Source organism: Lonchura striata, chromosome 3 (genome assembly GCF_050655825.1).
Source record: "Lonchura striata isolate lonStrDom1 chromosome 3, ASM5065582v1, whole genome shotgun sequence".
NCBI lineage: Eukaryota > Metazoa > Chordata > Aves > Passeriformes > Estrildidae > Lonchura > Lonchura striata.
The window spans coordinates 55578326-55593133 of NC_140705.1; the positions used below are offsets into that span (position 1 = coordinate 55578326).

At 44.6% G+C, this 14808-nt stretch overlaps 1 protein-coding gene across 1 annotated transcript in view; it reads right to left on the minus strand.

Annotated features, from left to right (window-relative positions):
• Positions 1 to 14808, minus strand: part of SLC2A12 (solute carrier family 2 member 12) — a 40135-nt gene that overhangs the window by 2667 nt on the left and 22660 nt on the right. Inside the window, exons 3-4 of the mRNA XM_021540661.4 lie at positions 2864 to 2986; positions 529 to 661 (exon numbers count right to left, since the gene is read on the minus strand). Coding sequence (XP_021396336.3) covers positions 529 to 661; positions 2864 to 2986 — 256 coding nt within the window. The remainder of the gene's footprint in view (positions 1 to 528; positions 662 to 2863; positions 2987 to 14808) is intronic.

Genomic DNA, 14808 nt, shown 5'->3' on the forward strand with positions numbered 1-14808 from the left:
TTGTCCTGTCACTTGTTGCTTGGGAGAAGAGACTGACCCTCACCTGTCTACAGCATTCAGTAAAGACATAAGAAAAGCTCATTTAACAGCAGCTATCAAAATCCATATGGAGCCATGAAGTGACATCCAGAACAAGCCAATTTGAAATACAGGGTCTTGCCCTCCCATTTTCTGCATGCAACCCAAAACACACAGTCCTAAATGCAAGATCAGGGTCACCCTCCCATCCAGGACAGCAAAAGTGTTGGGGAGCCAGGCTTGGCTGCAGGTCCTCAAAGGGGTGCTCAAAAAATACCTTGCCTTTAGGGCCAGTCCTTCAGCACCAACAAAATGTTTGGTTGGCTGCTGAGATCAACATGTGCAAGCTCAAGCCTTGAGACAATCAGAATTTTCCTTTAGTTTCCTTTTTCCCCAATAGTTTCATTTTTTTCAATAGTTTCTTTTTCTTTTTTTTTGTTTTAATATGTGATGCTGAAAGGCTTTGTCCCTCTGACACTTGGGGGATGCAGACACATGCTTGGTACTTACTGTTTAGCTAGTTCCATGGATATTTGCTCCAAGGAGCATCCTTTTGTCTCTGGTATAAACATGATAACAAAAGCCAGTGATGCTAGACTCATTGCTGTGTAAATGAAGCACACCCAGGACAAGCCAATGAGCTCTACAAAGGAAGAAAACATGTCTTTTTAAATTTTCAAATACTGCAATTTTTCTTCCTGTTGATGTATTTTATAAGGCCCCTAATGCACAGGAGAAGTTAGAAAGAAGCCAGGCTGCTATTCTTAGCTCACATATATTGAAAAATAAGAGTGGCTTTGCTTTTTCTAATAGTCCTTATGAAAGAAAATAATGAGTTCATATTGGTCCACTTAGCATGAACCTATTGGTTTATTTTATTTGCAATCACTCTGGATGAAAACAGTGAGTAGCCATTGTTACTGGTTTGTGGGAAGGCAGGGGGGATCATGAATGCCTTGGATTTTTGCCTGTGTCTGGTTTTGGTGCACATTCTTTCTTGGAGTAAATCCAAGCATTTTTCACACTATTACAGTTGTCTCCAGCTAATCCTCCCCACCTGTCAGTGCCCAGCATTTCCACTGCGAGTCACGGGTGCTGTGCCAGAAAGTGATCCAAGAGTGAACTCTTAATGGAGCATCCAAGAATTAGTGGTTTTCTGAGCCTACAGCCCAGGGGCAGGTAGACCTCTGGCCAAGGGATGCACTCTGCAGCCCCTGAAAATTAAATTTTGTACAAACCCAACAGTGTGCTGCAGCCCCCTTAGCCCTTTTCCCTGCTAACATAAACCTGGACAGTTGAGACATTTGTCAGTTGTGTCATGAGCTGAAAATTGTAGATGAAGCTTCTGATCCAGCTGGTACCTCTGCACCAGCAGCTACGTGCAGATGCTGCTGGCTACTCTGACCACCATATGTATTCATTTGACAACAGAATTCCCAATCCTGCCTTTCCACCATAGACTAGGAATGCATATTTTCTTGTACTTGCACTTTCATAAATCCAGATTAGACCCAGTTAAGCCAAGGGAGTTACTGGGGCTTTACAGACTTTGAAACTGAGACCAGGATAACAGCAAGATGCGCATTAACAAGTAGCACTGCATGACAAGTGGGGACCTCCCGGTGAAACAGCTGACACTGAACACCTGAGGTCTGCACTAGGTGGTTTTGGGGACATTTCCTTAGGAATAACTCAGGTCTGGTCCAAGGACTGAGCAAGTGTTGGCAGCCGGTCTGCCTACAATATGCATTTTCTCATTTGGTTTTGCCCAAAAGCTTGTGCGGTTCAGGAGTGCAGTCCTGTGACACAAACTGATGGGCAGCGAGTGGGAGTAACTGGATGGTTTCCTTTTGAAGAAGACCCTTGATCCAATTAAATTGAGAGTGTGACCACAGTGAACTTTACCTGTCATATTTTTCCTAGCTTTAATCAAGATAGTACTCAGGAAGGAGAATGTGTTTTTTCTATCTCTCTCTCTCTTGTTTTATTTTTTGGTTTTTTGTTGGTTTTTTTTTTTTTTTTAGGGGGGGGGTGGAGAAAATGCAAATGTGAAACCCATTTTAATTACAGATCACATTCATTTTCAAATCTGTCTCGAAAAACATCTAATGGGTGAAAACTACCTTGACTTTTTGTGAGTTGATTGTCTGCTTCTGGTGGAGAGTAATGTAGATGTAAGGAAAACCTGGAATTTCAGCTTTCTTATATATTTTGATTTTTAGCACATATTTTCCTCACAATAAGACTGAAAACTAAAATTTTCAAAGCCTCATATAATATAAAATTAGAAAAATAAATTTGCTAACCAATAAATTTCAGCATCAGCATTTAACCTTCCCCTTTGATTATCATTAGAAGTCATACATGGTAGGCATGTACTTTCTTACATTCAAATGTAAAAGGCTTTTACCTCACAAAGATAATTTTTTTCTAAAGAAAGTTTTCTGAAAGCCAAGACATTCCTGTGAAAAGGAATTAATTAAATGGGATTGTGTTTATGTCTGATCAGAAAAGCTGTCGTCTGATCTAGAACAGAACTTGCATTGATTTCAAAAGATGCAGGACTTAATCCTAAACACTGTGTATTTTTAGCCTACCAAGGCAATGGCGTTTTAAGACACAGCCTGTGGCGTGGATATGCAAGGTCTGACAGCCAGCTCTGTGGGGCTGAAGTTACTGGCACAAGGAAAGATGTGGTGGGAATGGTGAAGTTACACCAGCACCTAAACAGAGACCTTGTCTCCTGGGCTTTCACAGCTGCAATTTTAGCAATACTTTTGTATAAGAAAGACTTAATTTGCCCACTAGGAGAATATCAACTTGCAAGTACATGGAGAAATCTTACCAGTTACAGTCAAAAACGTCAAGGAGATGAGGAGATTTATACCCCAGTTCATGCTAGATGTCAAAGCCATGGCCCGTCCTCTGATCCCACCAGGGAAAATTTCACTCAGGACCAACCAGGACACTGAAATACAAGGAAAAAAATGTTTATTTGGAAGGATGGCTCTCCTTGCTGTAAGTCTAGGTAGACCATGGATTCAGGTGAGGCCACCTGAAAGAATAGGGGGTTAGGCAGCATGTGCAGCAATCAGCATCACCTCAGGTCATCATCCCTTCATCCCTGCCCAGTGGGTGCCTGAGCCAGTGACAGGTGGCAATGGACTGGGGAGGTGAGCTCTGACTGCACATCTGGGTATGAAAGCGAGTTCTGACTAAATAACTCTTGAGTGACATAGCACTAATGGAAGTGGGGCAGCAACCCAAAGCAGTCTTCAGCCTCAGAGGGGCACTGTGTGTTTCTTATAAATCAACCTACCACACTGAACTATGTTTGCAGTTCCAGCTCTCTGCCCCACATAAATGAGATTGCTAAGGTATAAATGAAGAGAGAGTGATTTTGGAGACTGATTTTTGACTCGTTCATGTCACGCCACACCATGTCACAGGTGATCTAAATACTGGTGCTGCTAGCTCCCAAAAGCAAACCTTGATAGCAAGAGCAAAAAAAAAAACCAAACAAAAAAAAAAGACACATTTTTTACTGTTCCTGATTTTCAGAAAACAAATTAACAAAAACCCATATACAAACAAAACCAAGGCCCAGCCAAAAATCTGCTCCACCCTCTCCTTTTGTTGGCAAGCAAGATGCATTAGCAAGAGGTTGCTGTGTGGAGAGGTTGTGGGTTAGCACATGTCTGGTACAAGAGCAGCAAGGTACACATAGATGAGCTGTGTCTTCAGACCCTTGGCGATTATAAATTGCTCATCTATGATGTTTTGTCTGCAAAATGACAGATAGGAGTTTACCCAGAACACTTGCACTGGGCAGTCTAAAAGATACATTTTAAAACCAAGCTCCTGTATGTCCAAGTGTGGTTCACTGGTGAAGGTAGGAAAAAAATGGTGCTCCAAGAGGAAACTAAAAAGAACTAGATTAAATGGGGAAAATCCCCCCAAGTTTAGCGTCAACAGTGCAGATTTCAGCAAATTCTAGACTTCTTAGTACCATCGATTTGAAATAATTTTTTTTTGTGGACTTGGCCCAGTTTTTTGTATTTCTTAAAGAGAAATTTTAAAAGCTTCACTCCCACCATGGGAGTGATTCAGAAGAATGATAATTTTATTACAGAGAATCAAAACCACATTTCATAATGGCCTAACCCTGTTGGGTATAGTCAAGTGGCCATAACACAGCCTCCATGTCTAACAGGAACCACAGAGAGGCTTTTGTTTCTTTTTTTTTTTTTTTTAATGATATGTATCACATCAAGCTTTAACACGCTACTGACAAGACAAACATTGCTGTAAAGAAGCACCTTTTCTGTGTTCTGTGGTGTGCCTACAGACAAGGCAGGAGCAAAGAAGAAGCAAACTGACTTCTCAGGCACTAGTATTGCTAGTCACAACACTTCAGAACCTGAAAAGCAAAACAGCAAGTAAGCAAGAGGCAAAGGAGCCTGCAGTTCATCTTCATGGGACATTCTGCCAGCCAGCACACAAGCTCGGCTGCAAAAAGTGTTACACATCAAAAACTGGCAAAAGGGATATTTACTGTCACATTAGAGTTAACATAAAGGTTGAAAGAATCGAAACCCACTTTCTGCTGGGCATAAACCAACCTCCAGGAACAAAGCAGTGTTCTGGGCACTGGAGGATGGCTCATGCTGCCGCTGAAGTGTGTGGCACTGTGGCACCTCCAATACCATGCAGTTTGCCAACAACAGACTGACCCTTTCAGCCTAACCGAGCATTTGTCTGGAGGTTTGAATCATGTTGTTTTCCTGTTAAGAAACCAAAATACTTGAGGATCTGCATCAAGCTGTAATAGTGGTTAGCTGCTTTTATTGCAACCACTTATTTAGTTTAGACAGATGCCACCAAAACGCCAGGACTGTTTTTCATGTCTGCTGATGGTAGCTACACCCGCTGGCATGGCCCTGACCTCTGCTTAGCTGGCAAGGAGTGGATAGGCTCATTCCCCCGGGGGGAAAGAGCAGTTGTAGAAATCTGGCACTACAGTCTGTTTACTCCTTTCCCCAAGCTGAAGCAGCAATAACCATCGATTCTTTGCTTTTAGCACCTCTCTGGGATTGTGTTTACTATTTGTACCTTTGCCAAAAAGCAGCAGCTGCTGTAGGTATGGCAGGGATGTGACTTGCTCTGGGGAAGGCAGCAGCTAGGTTCAGGCTCCCATTCACAATGACTGCTGCTGCCTTCTGCACTGTGCACACAGCACTGTGGACATTTAACCTTCATGCTCCCGAAGTCATTGCCTTCACCAGCCTAAGCAGTGGCATTCCACAAGGGAAATCAGCCTGTCCTTGAAAAGAGCCTCCAAATACCACCCTACACCTCCCACCCCTCCATCTGCTGTGTAATCCAGCAGTATTTCCAAAGGATACTGCCACAGCAATCCCACTGCACACACTCTGTAGGTTTCAGTGTCTGCTCCGGCCACCCCTGGCTGGTGTCAGTGGAATGGATGGGAAAAGAGCTGGTGATCCCCGGTGAGATGTAGGAAAGAGATGAGGCAAAGGGCTGGGCATGGTTCTCTGTGCTCGATTCGACAACTGCGGGATTTGTTACTGCAGGCAGTAAGTAACTCACCTTTGCTGACCCACAGTGTGCTGTGTGTTAACAGCAGTTAAGAAAAACTGTGCAGTTTAATGGTCCTTTATTATGGTACAATATAGAGGAAAGAGCACACACTGCAAATGCAGACAGAAATATTGCACTGGCTTAGAAAGCTTAACTGTTTCATTAAATATCACAGAAACTAGATGGTCTGATATTCCTTGCCCAAGTGGAAAGAGCAGAGGATCCAGATATAATAAACAGCCCCATGACCAGGATGGTGACATCCACCTCTAAACAAAGTCACAGGGGCTGCACAAGCAGGAAGCAGAATAGTAGTGGAAGATTTCAGCTAGTTCCATAATGACTGAATAAATCATGCATAATTGAGCACAGGGCTGGGAGTACATTTTACATACCAGAGATGATGGTTCTTTTAAGCACTTTGTTGGATATTTAATGAGAGAAAAAAAGGCAAATAATACTTCAGTGCTGAGCCTGGGTAGTTCAAGTCTTGTAGAAAGGGAAACACCTAGAGCCTACGACATTTTGTTTTGAATTGAGAACAATATTAACATAAGCCTCCTTTATATAAAGATCAGGGTAAAGGCTTCAGTGGTGCTCCAGAGGATGTTTAAACTATGTGGTTGAAGGTTTAAAATATACATACAACCAAATGAATGAGAAATAGCTCAGCACAGATAAACTACTGAATGAAGAAAACTGTTAGAAATAGGGAAGTGCCTTTAGAAAAGGTGTACATTGTACCCAGACAAAGATAAAACAGTATGCTCGCTGAAATGTTACTTGCAATATCATCATCAGGCAGCCAAGTGTTTTGAGTGTGCTCACTGAAAGGATGAGAGGCCAGGGACAGAGGCAGTGACATCCCAGTATTAAAGAAAATATTCCACTGGGATGCAGGAAGGGATCACCCTGCTAGACTCTACCAAGCTCCTAGCTGGAGCAAGGATAAAGCTGACTAGCATCAAGGGGGATGGGTACAGTGTCTTGAAGAAGAGTCCTAAGGAAAACCATATCATTTTGAAAGAGTTAAGTAACTCAGGGTTAGAAACAAATGAGACACTGCTTTTCAGTATCAAAGAGCTTAGATTAAATGTTGTGGGATAGAAGAGCAGTAGGTTTAGTCACATTCTAAAAGATATAAACCAAGAGAATCCAAGTGAAATTACCAGATACAACAGCTAGGTGAGGCAGAAGGATATGCTTTTTCACACAATTTGTATTTCAGTCATGGAACTCACTGTCACAAGATAATTTCAATATGAAAAATATTGATCAGTTAAATCATTAAATGCTGGGTGTCAAAACTTTATTTCTCCATATGTGCGAAAAAAGATCCACCCAGAACTATTGTTCACAATAGTAAAAATAATTCCTCAGTATTTTTCTTGAAGTTTTCTAAACTACAGAAGGCAGAAGGACAACTGCATGCTGCATGGGCCTCTTATTCTGCATTGTTTCTCAGCTTGTTATGGGCTGGAGGTTATATGGCTGGAGACAAGATAACACACTGATTAAGTGGACTTTTTGTTTCAGCCAACATGGCCAAACTAATGAACTTTATACCTGGGCTGTAAGCAAAGAAATGTCACAAACTTCATGTGACACCTTCCTTACTTACTTCCTTACTTCTTTATTTCCGTACTTCCTTACTTCTTTACTTCCTTACTTCCTTACTTTACTGCTATGCAGTAAATAAATTTTAAAAAGTGAAATTAACATGCATCAGAGAAGCAGAAAAATATGAGAATAACTGAGAAATACCATGAGCTTGAGGGTGCTCAACATTCAAGTGAGGTACATGAATAAAAAATGTCCTTGTTTTGACCTTTTCCTGCCAGGAGGTAGAAGCAAATTGGAAGCTGCTCAGCAGCTCTTATTAGTGAAATATTAGATTCCCCTGGTATTCATTTGTTGCTTAGCTTTTTTTTTGCCTGTACTTGCATTGTGTGAGATCAAATTCTTTATAGTGAGATTCAGAAAATGGCCATTGCAATACTCGAAAGAATTCAGGTTTCTGAGGTATAAACTCTGGAAAGCAATTAATTGGACTTACAGCTTAGGAGGGAAATGGACAGAAGTACTTTAGATTTTGAAAAGGTGGACTGGGTTATTAACAAAACAAGGTCCAAGAGAAGATAAGGAAGGGATTACCCCATGAAGTAACATAGATAGACCATCTAACAAATGATCAGTGCTGGGGAAGGAGGCAAACAAGTCACTGCAAAGCTGCCATGAGATGGCAGGACTCAGCTAATGACTGGCTTTGCCAAGAACAGATATAAATTCCAGGCTTATTAAACCCAATAGATTTTTCATTTTCCTGGCTTCTGGCTTTGCTGGGTATTATCAGAAATAACCAGGTGGCAAACTACTTCCCACTAAAGGCCAGGTTCAGCAGTAGCTGATCTCGATTTCAAAGGGCACATTGTGCCATCAGAGGGGATGGCAGGAGCCTTCAGAGTGTGCAGGGGTGGTGAGGTGTGGGGACACTGGGACAGAGCTGGGCTCGGGGGACACATGTACTGTCACACACCAGCACTGTCCCAGCACAGCTCCAAGCACCCACATCTGTAACTCTGGCAAAGGCTTTCACAGAACATCCAGTGAAAGTCATCTGGGGGGCTGGGAAAAGTGAGGGATGCTTAAACTGGAAAGAGAGAGGGTGGGAGGGAGTTGGTCATTTTCCAAAGCAGATAAAGGAGATAAAGTCTACAAAAAGTGGACTTAAACTCTGCCCACAGTTTTGTGCAACAGGACAAAGTAGATGATTGTGACTGGCATTAAAAATCTATGATTTTGCTTAACAAGAGACATCTTTCTTGCTGGCTCTGCCCCATAATATGAAACTGAAGTGGCTGCTCAAAATTAATAATTGGAAAATATAAAGCAAATGTGCAGCTGAATCTCTTTGGAGAGCATGTAAGCTGCCAGCAGAGAGCTAGCCTGAAAGGGTTAAGTCCTACCCTGTGTGTGCCCATTAAAAGGAATGGAATTGCTGTTTTGCTGAGAGATGGGTCAGGAGAAGCCTCAGCTAATCTCATGCTTCTGGCTGCATCCTGATCTCTGCAGATGAAGGCTATAAACATGTACTTTAATTCTATGGCTGCCAAGGTGCTTCTCTCCAAGCAGCAGACTACTGGTTGTAAGATACTTGATGTCACTGATGATCCAGAAGTAGCTGAGATGGTGTGGCAAATCTAAATTCTTTTTCTTTTCTTCTGGTGCATCACAATTCTGTTTCTAATGGTTAATCCTTTAGGCTTACTCCTTTCAGTAACATTATTAGGACAAGTGGGATTTAATCCTTTTTTTTTTCTCTGAGGCTGTATCAGAGTACATAAAAATTGTTGTCCACTGTTTGTACTATTAGCATCACTATCTAGTAGACAGGCTGAGCACTCCCATGTGGTTTTTTAAGGAACCTTGTGGTGGACCATTGAAATCACTCACGCCTCCTCTAGCTTATGATACGGCAGCAGGAAGGGTTTGATTCCAAAGCATTACCTCCATCATCTGTGCTCTGGGCCACTTGAGCAGGAGGGCAGTGAGATGCAATTCACATCTGATTTTCCTAATGGTCCTTCCTCCCTTAACCTTCTCAACACTGTAGGCCTGCATTTTAATGGTTTGTTGTTTTTTTTTTTTTTTTTTACTATTCAAATTTTCATCTCCATGAACTCGAAAGAAATGCTATGGATTGTATGGGCTTTCCTTTTAAATGCAAGGTGTTCAATATATTCTTAAATCTGTTGTCAGTGATCCTCAGTTACTGTCCATTTTCATCTGGAAAAAATAGTCACAAATGAGCTTTCTTAGAGGAGATTATCCCCATCTGAAGGATTACTGGGCAAGTAGTGATAGATACATAAGGATCTAGAAATAGTAGAATTCTCTTAGTTAATGTGATTTGTAGACCACCTTGCCCAATAAAAGTGCCCAATAAAAGCAGAAAATCTATCAGTAGAATTGTCCTGTTTCAGCTGGTAGAGTCCATTTTCTTTTGAGAAGCTGGTACAGTGCCATGTTTTGGATTTAGTACGAGAACAATGTTGATGACATGCTGATGTTTTAGTTGCTGCTAAGCAGTGCTTACCCAAATCAAAGACATTTCAGTTTCCCATGCCCAGTTTTCCATTCCCATTGAGCAGGTGCACAACAAAGTGGGAGGGAGCACGGCCAGGACAAAGGGGTATTCTAGTCTATAAAGCATCATGCCCAGATTATCAACTGGGAAGAGCTGCCCAGGAACCACTGATCACTGCTCAGGAAAAATCTGGCCATCAGTCAGTGGGAGGTGAGTAATTGTGTTGGTATCATTTGTTTCTCTTGGTTTTTTATTCCTCTCTCTGCTTCTTCCCTTTTCATCACACTTATTGGTATTATTGTTATAATAATTATCATAATTAGAATTATTATTTTTGTTTGTTTATTTCAATTATTAAACTGCTCTTAACTCATGAGGTTTAACTTTTTGTTTTCAAATTCTCCTCCCTAGTGGGCAAGGGACAGGGGAAAGCGTGAGCAAGCAGCAATGAGGTATTTAGTTGCCAGCTGGAGTTAAAAAGAAGAATGCATCATAGCCTTCCTGTTGGCAGATATGGTAATAGTCTGTACCTCTTTTCAGGTACACCAAGAAAAGTTGTTTTGAACTGATGTGTGAGATGACAATTCTGTTTGCAACTGGATATCACAGTCACCGTTTCTCTCATCCTTTGTTATGCAGACACTCAAATTCTCCCATCAAGACAGAAAGTACAGAGTGGCAGAAAAGAAAAAAAAAGAGAGAAAAAGGAAAAAAATTAAATAAGCTTTCAAGGGAGAATATGCTTACTATAATAAAACACATACTGCAGTCCAAGAAAAGGCATTTTAATTAAAACCTGAAATATGTATTCCTGTTTGTGGGTGTTTATTTGTTCAGAATATTGAATGCAGGATAATCCTTTGAGGGATTTGCAGAGGAATGACTGCAGGAGCCAGAAGTCCTAACTCATGAGGAAGTTCAGTGTGAATTAGTTTGGCTTATCACATATTTCTCTCCTACAAAGTAGAATGTAGAGGAGAAATTATCCACTTGGGTGGGATAAGTGAACCTGTTTTTCCAGTACGCAAGAGCTACTGGTGGTCCTTGAGGGGTTGCACAGCAGAAAAAAACCTGTTGTGACACAGCATTTGAGAACAATTTAGGCCTTTGCTCTTGAACAACAGATTTTGTGTGCATGCCTCACAAAACTCCAAATAGAAAGGATAAGCAACATTTTACAACAGTGACTTATTTAGTGAGAAGCCTGAAATGGCTGCTCATGCTTTGGTTGCTGATGGAGGAAGGCAGTGGGAAGGAAGGTGTGAAGGCTCTAGGTTTAACAACCACAAAGTGTTTTTTAGTTCTGTTTCTTCCTAAGAGTTTTCTGCACTTAGGGTTGATTTTCTAAGGCAGCAGAAGCTGGGTGCCCTCCTGCACGCCCTTTCCCTTTGAGAAAATCTTCCTGGCTTTCCTCCCAGAGCTCAGTGTGGTACAGGAACTTGGATGTCACAAGAGAAACAGTCTCCTGACTTCATGCACTGACTTACCATGCTCTCTGTGCTTTGGCTGAGAGTCTCACCTTCCTCAGAAGAGCCAGTAAGTTATGTGATTGATTACACATTTTTACCTTTTCAGCATAACTGTTTTCTAATACTTTATAATAACTGTTTTAGTTCCATGAACTTTACAAGTGAAATAAAATACTGACTGTGCACTTGAAGTCCTACTGACAGTTTCTGCACAACGCTGGCCCAAGAACAGCTTGCCTCTAAAAAATTCTTCCCCAGCCCTCTTTCCTAAAGGAAACTGGATTTTATGAAGCCTGACAGATGACCTGCAAACATTTTACAGATATCAGTATCACAATGGTCTTGTCCCCTAGAACATGGTTAAGGAAACCAATATGAGCTAAACTTTAAAACTGTGCATAATTTTAAGCACAGGCTCAATTTCCTTTATGCAATACCTTTGTGCCAATGGGTCTACTAACACAGAATGAGTAAAGAGATATTTGCAATACACAGAGCACCAAGCTCAGGATACTGACTCAGATCCCTCTTTAAGTGGAGCATAAAATGCCAAACCACAGGAAGTCACCTACCTTTTCAACAGCAGATTGAACCACTGTCATTGCAGAGACATAAGAAGAGTGGCTGGGGCATGGTTGTTGTGGTCTCTCCCTCTTTTCACAGTAGCCAAGGCTCTGTCTCTCAGCAGGCAAAGCCTTTGGCCTGATCCACCAAGACTTTCCCTCATTAACATATTAGAGTTACAAAAAGGAACACAAATGTCAGTGAAAAATCAACTCTCTGATTTCAGGTGCATTTCAATATACAGTTTAAATGCAGTCTTGGGGTTGAAATAGAATAACATAATAAAACAATTAAGAAGCTCCCACTGACATTCTCATGTCTCATAATCACATAAGCAATTTTTGCTTCTTATGACCTTTTTGTCACTTACAAAAGCCCCCAAATTTGTAGGTTTTACCAAGTGAGATAAGGCAGACCTATTCATCTGATATTTTAGAATGCACCTTTGTAGTAGATAGGGACAGGCGAACGGAAGATTTCGGGATGTGACGGAAAGAAAGACCCCTTCCCCCTCTCACCCTGCAGCATGTTATCCATTTACCCCAAAGAATGTAACCACACCTAACCCAGTAGTTTTCCACTCCTGACTAACCCTAGAGACCCTACCAACCCCCCCTGACGTAGCAGAGTCCCCCAAGACTATTTAAACCCATGAGATAAGATAATAAAGGCTTTCGACCGTCCACCACACTGGTGCCTGCGTGTGTCGTTGGCCCGAGTGGCCCAGGGGAGACTGGGCTGCCGTGCTGTTCCTTGAAACCAGGTCGCCTTGCCTTCCCCTGAAGGCAACATAACTGGTGCCGAAACCCGGGAATAATTCGCTCGGGCAGCGGGTGTCGCCTGGACAAGAGCAGCGGCCGGACCGGTGGAACCGTGTTCTCGGCAAGGGAGACGTCCCAGGACCCGCGATCATCATGGATGCCATTGCCAGGGTCGTAAGTGAAGTTCATAAGCAATGGGGAATTGAGTGTAAGCTCAAAGACTTTTATCTTGCTATAGCAAGGCTGCTTGAGCTTGGGGCAATTGAACGCCCTGTGGATGTTTTACATCCGGAGATATGGGAAAAATGCACAGCCGCGCTGGCCGAGGACACGAAATCCTCAGGCAGCGGCAAATGCCTTAAGGCGTGGGGAAAAGTAGAGAAAGCCCTGCGCAGAGCAATAGAAGAGCAGGAGACATGGAGCGCAGCGCGTACGTGTTTATTGGTTACACCCAAGCTAGGGGTAGGAGCGGCAACGCAAACTACCCCTGAGGGTGACCCGCCCGGGAGCGGGGATCCGGGGGGGGCCGGCGCGTCGCCCCCCTCCCCGGGCGGGGGCCCGGGACCCCCCGCGGAAACCTCCCAAAAATCCGCGGCTTCCCCATCCGCCCCGCCACCGCCGGTCGGTGACCCGGTACCGGAGGTGCAGCAGCGCGCAGAGCTCTGTTGGCAGGGACTGGCGGGGGAAGCCAGAGCCGCGGGAGCCGCGGCTCGGGAGGAGATCTTGCCCACGCCGCCTCCATACGCCTTTGAAAATGGCGCCGGCAGCCAAGGGGAGGGGCGGGGCGCGGGCAGTCTCGGCGCGAAGAGCCCAGAGGCGCGGAGTTTCGCTAATGCGCGTGTGCGGGAGAAAGAGGAGGAGAGCGGCAGAGGGCTCGGAGCCGATCGGCAGCCGCGCCTGACGCTGCCACCATATAAGGGAGAAACCCACCCCTGCAGGAGGCAGGGCGAGCCCGGGGGGTGGCAGCGGCGCCACCCCCGGGGGGAGGAGCGGGGTCGGAGCCGCACAAAACGGCACCGAGCCCCGGAAGTGCGCTGGCACTCGACTTCCGACTCGGAGTCCGGCAGCAGCTCCGGCAGCTCGGAAGAGCTGCCGGGAGCCGGCTGGGACTCTGAGACGAAGAGAATAGAGCCAATGCAATTTAAAACAAAACCAAGTAAAGCTTTAAGCCGCACCGAAAAGCAGCCACAATACGAACCAGCCCAGTTTACCGACTGGGGAGAAATAAAAATAGCCTGTGCTGAATGGTCCCCAGCGGCCGCCGTACAAGCCTTCCCGGTGAGGATCACCGGCCCGGAAGGGAACCAGCAGAGGGTATATGCCCCGGTAAACCCAAAAGATGTACAATCAATTGTCAAAGCCATTGCAGAAAAAGGAATCAATTCGGCCATGGTCTCTACACTAATTGATGGTCTTTTTAGTAATGACGACCTGCTTCCCTTTGATATCGAGCGAATAGGTCGTATGATACTTGATGGCGCGGGAATGATTGTATTTAGACAAGAATGGGAGGATAATTGTACAAAGCTATTAGCCCAAGCATCTGGCGCGAGGCAGCCACTACACAGATCGACTCTATCCAGGCTTATGGGAAAGCACAATGATATGATCACGCCTCAGCAACAAGCCACGCAGATGCGGGCTGAGGAGGTCAGGGCGACCACTCAGGCTGCTAGGGAGGCTATTCGTGCAGCCTCTCGGGTCGTGGCCAAGCCATCGCCGTGGTCCACCGTGAGGCAGGCAGAGAGCGAAAGCTTCACGCAGTTTGTGGATCGCCTGCAGGCAGCAATAGACTCCTCTACCCTGCCGGCAGAGGCAAAGGGCCCCGTGGTAGCTGACTGCTTGCGCCAGCAGTGCAACTCTGTCACCAAAGATATCTTACGTTCCCTGTCAGCCGGAGCCAGCCTGGCTGACATGATCAGACATGTAGTGAGGGAAGAACACCTGACACCCATTCAGGCAGCCGTCCACACCCTGACCAGTGCCATGGCGTGTTTCAAGTGTGGTGAGGCAGGTCACATCGCGGTGAGCTGTCCCCAGCCGACACGGCAGCCCGCCGCGGCGCCTCCACCCCAAACACGCCAGAGAGGAGCCTGTTGGAGCTGCGGGAGGAAGGGGCATCTGGCCAAGGAATGCAGGTCCCGGCCCCAGGGAAACGGGAGAGGGAGGGGGCGTGCGGGCTGCACCCAGCCTCCTCCCGCTGCAAATGCAAGGCAGCCCATCTATGCCAACCCCCAGTGGGACGGGGCGCCCTTATACCCCATACCCCCACAGGAGACAGCCAGCTTCGTACCCTCGCCAGCAAATT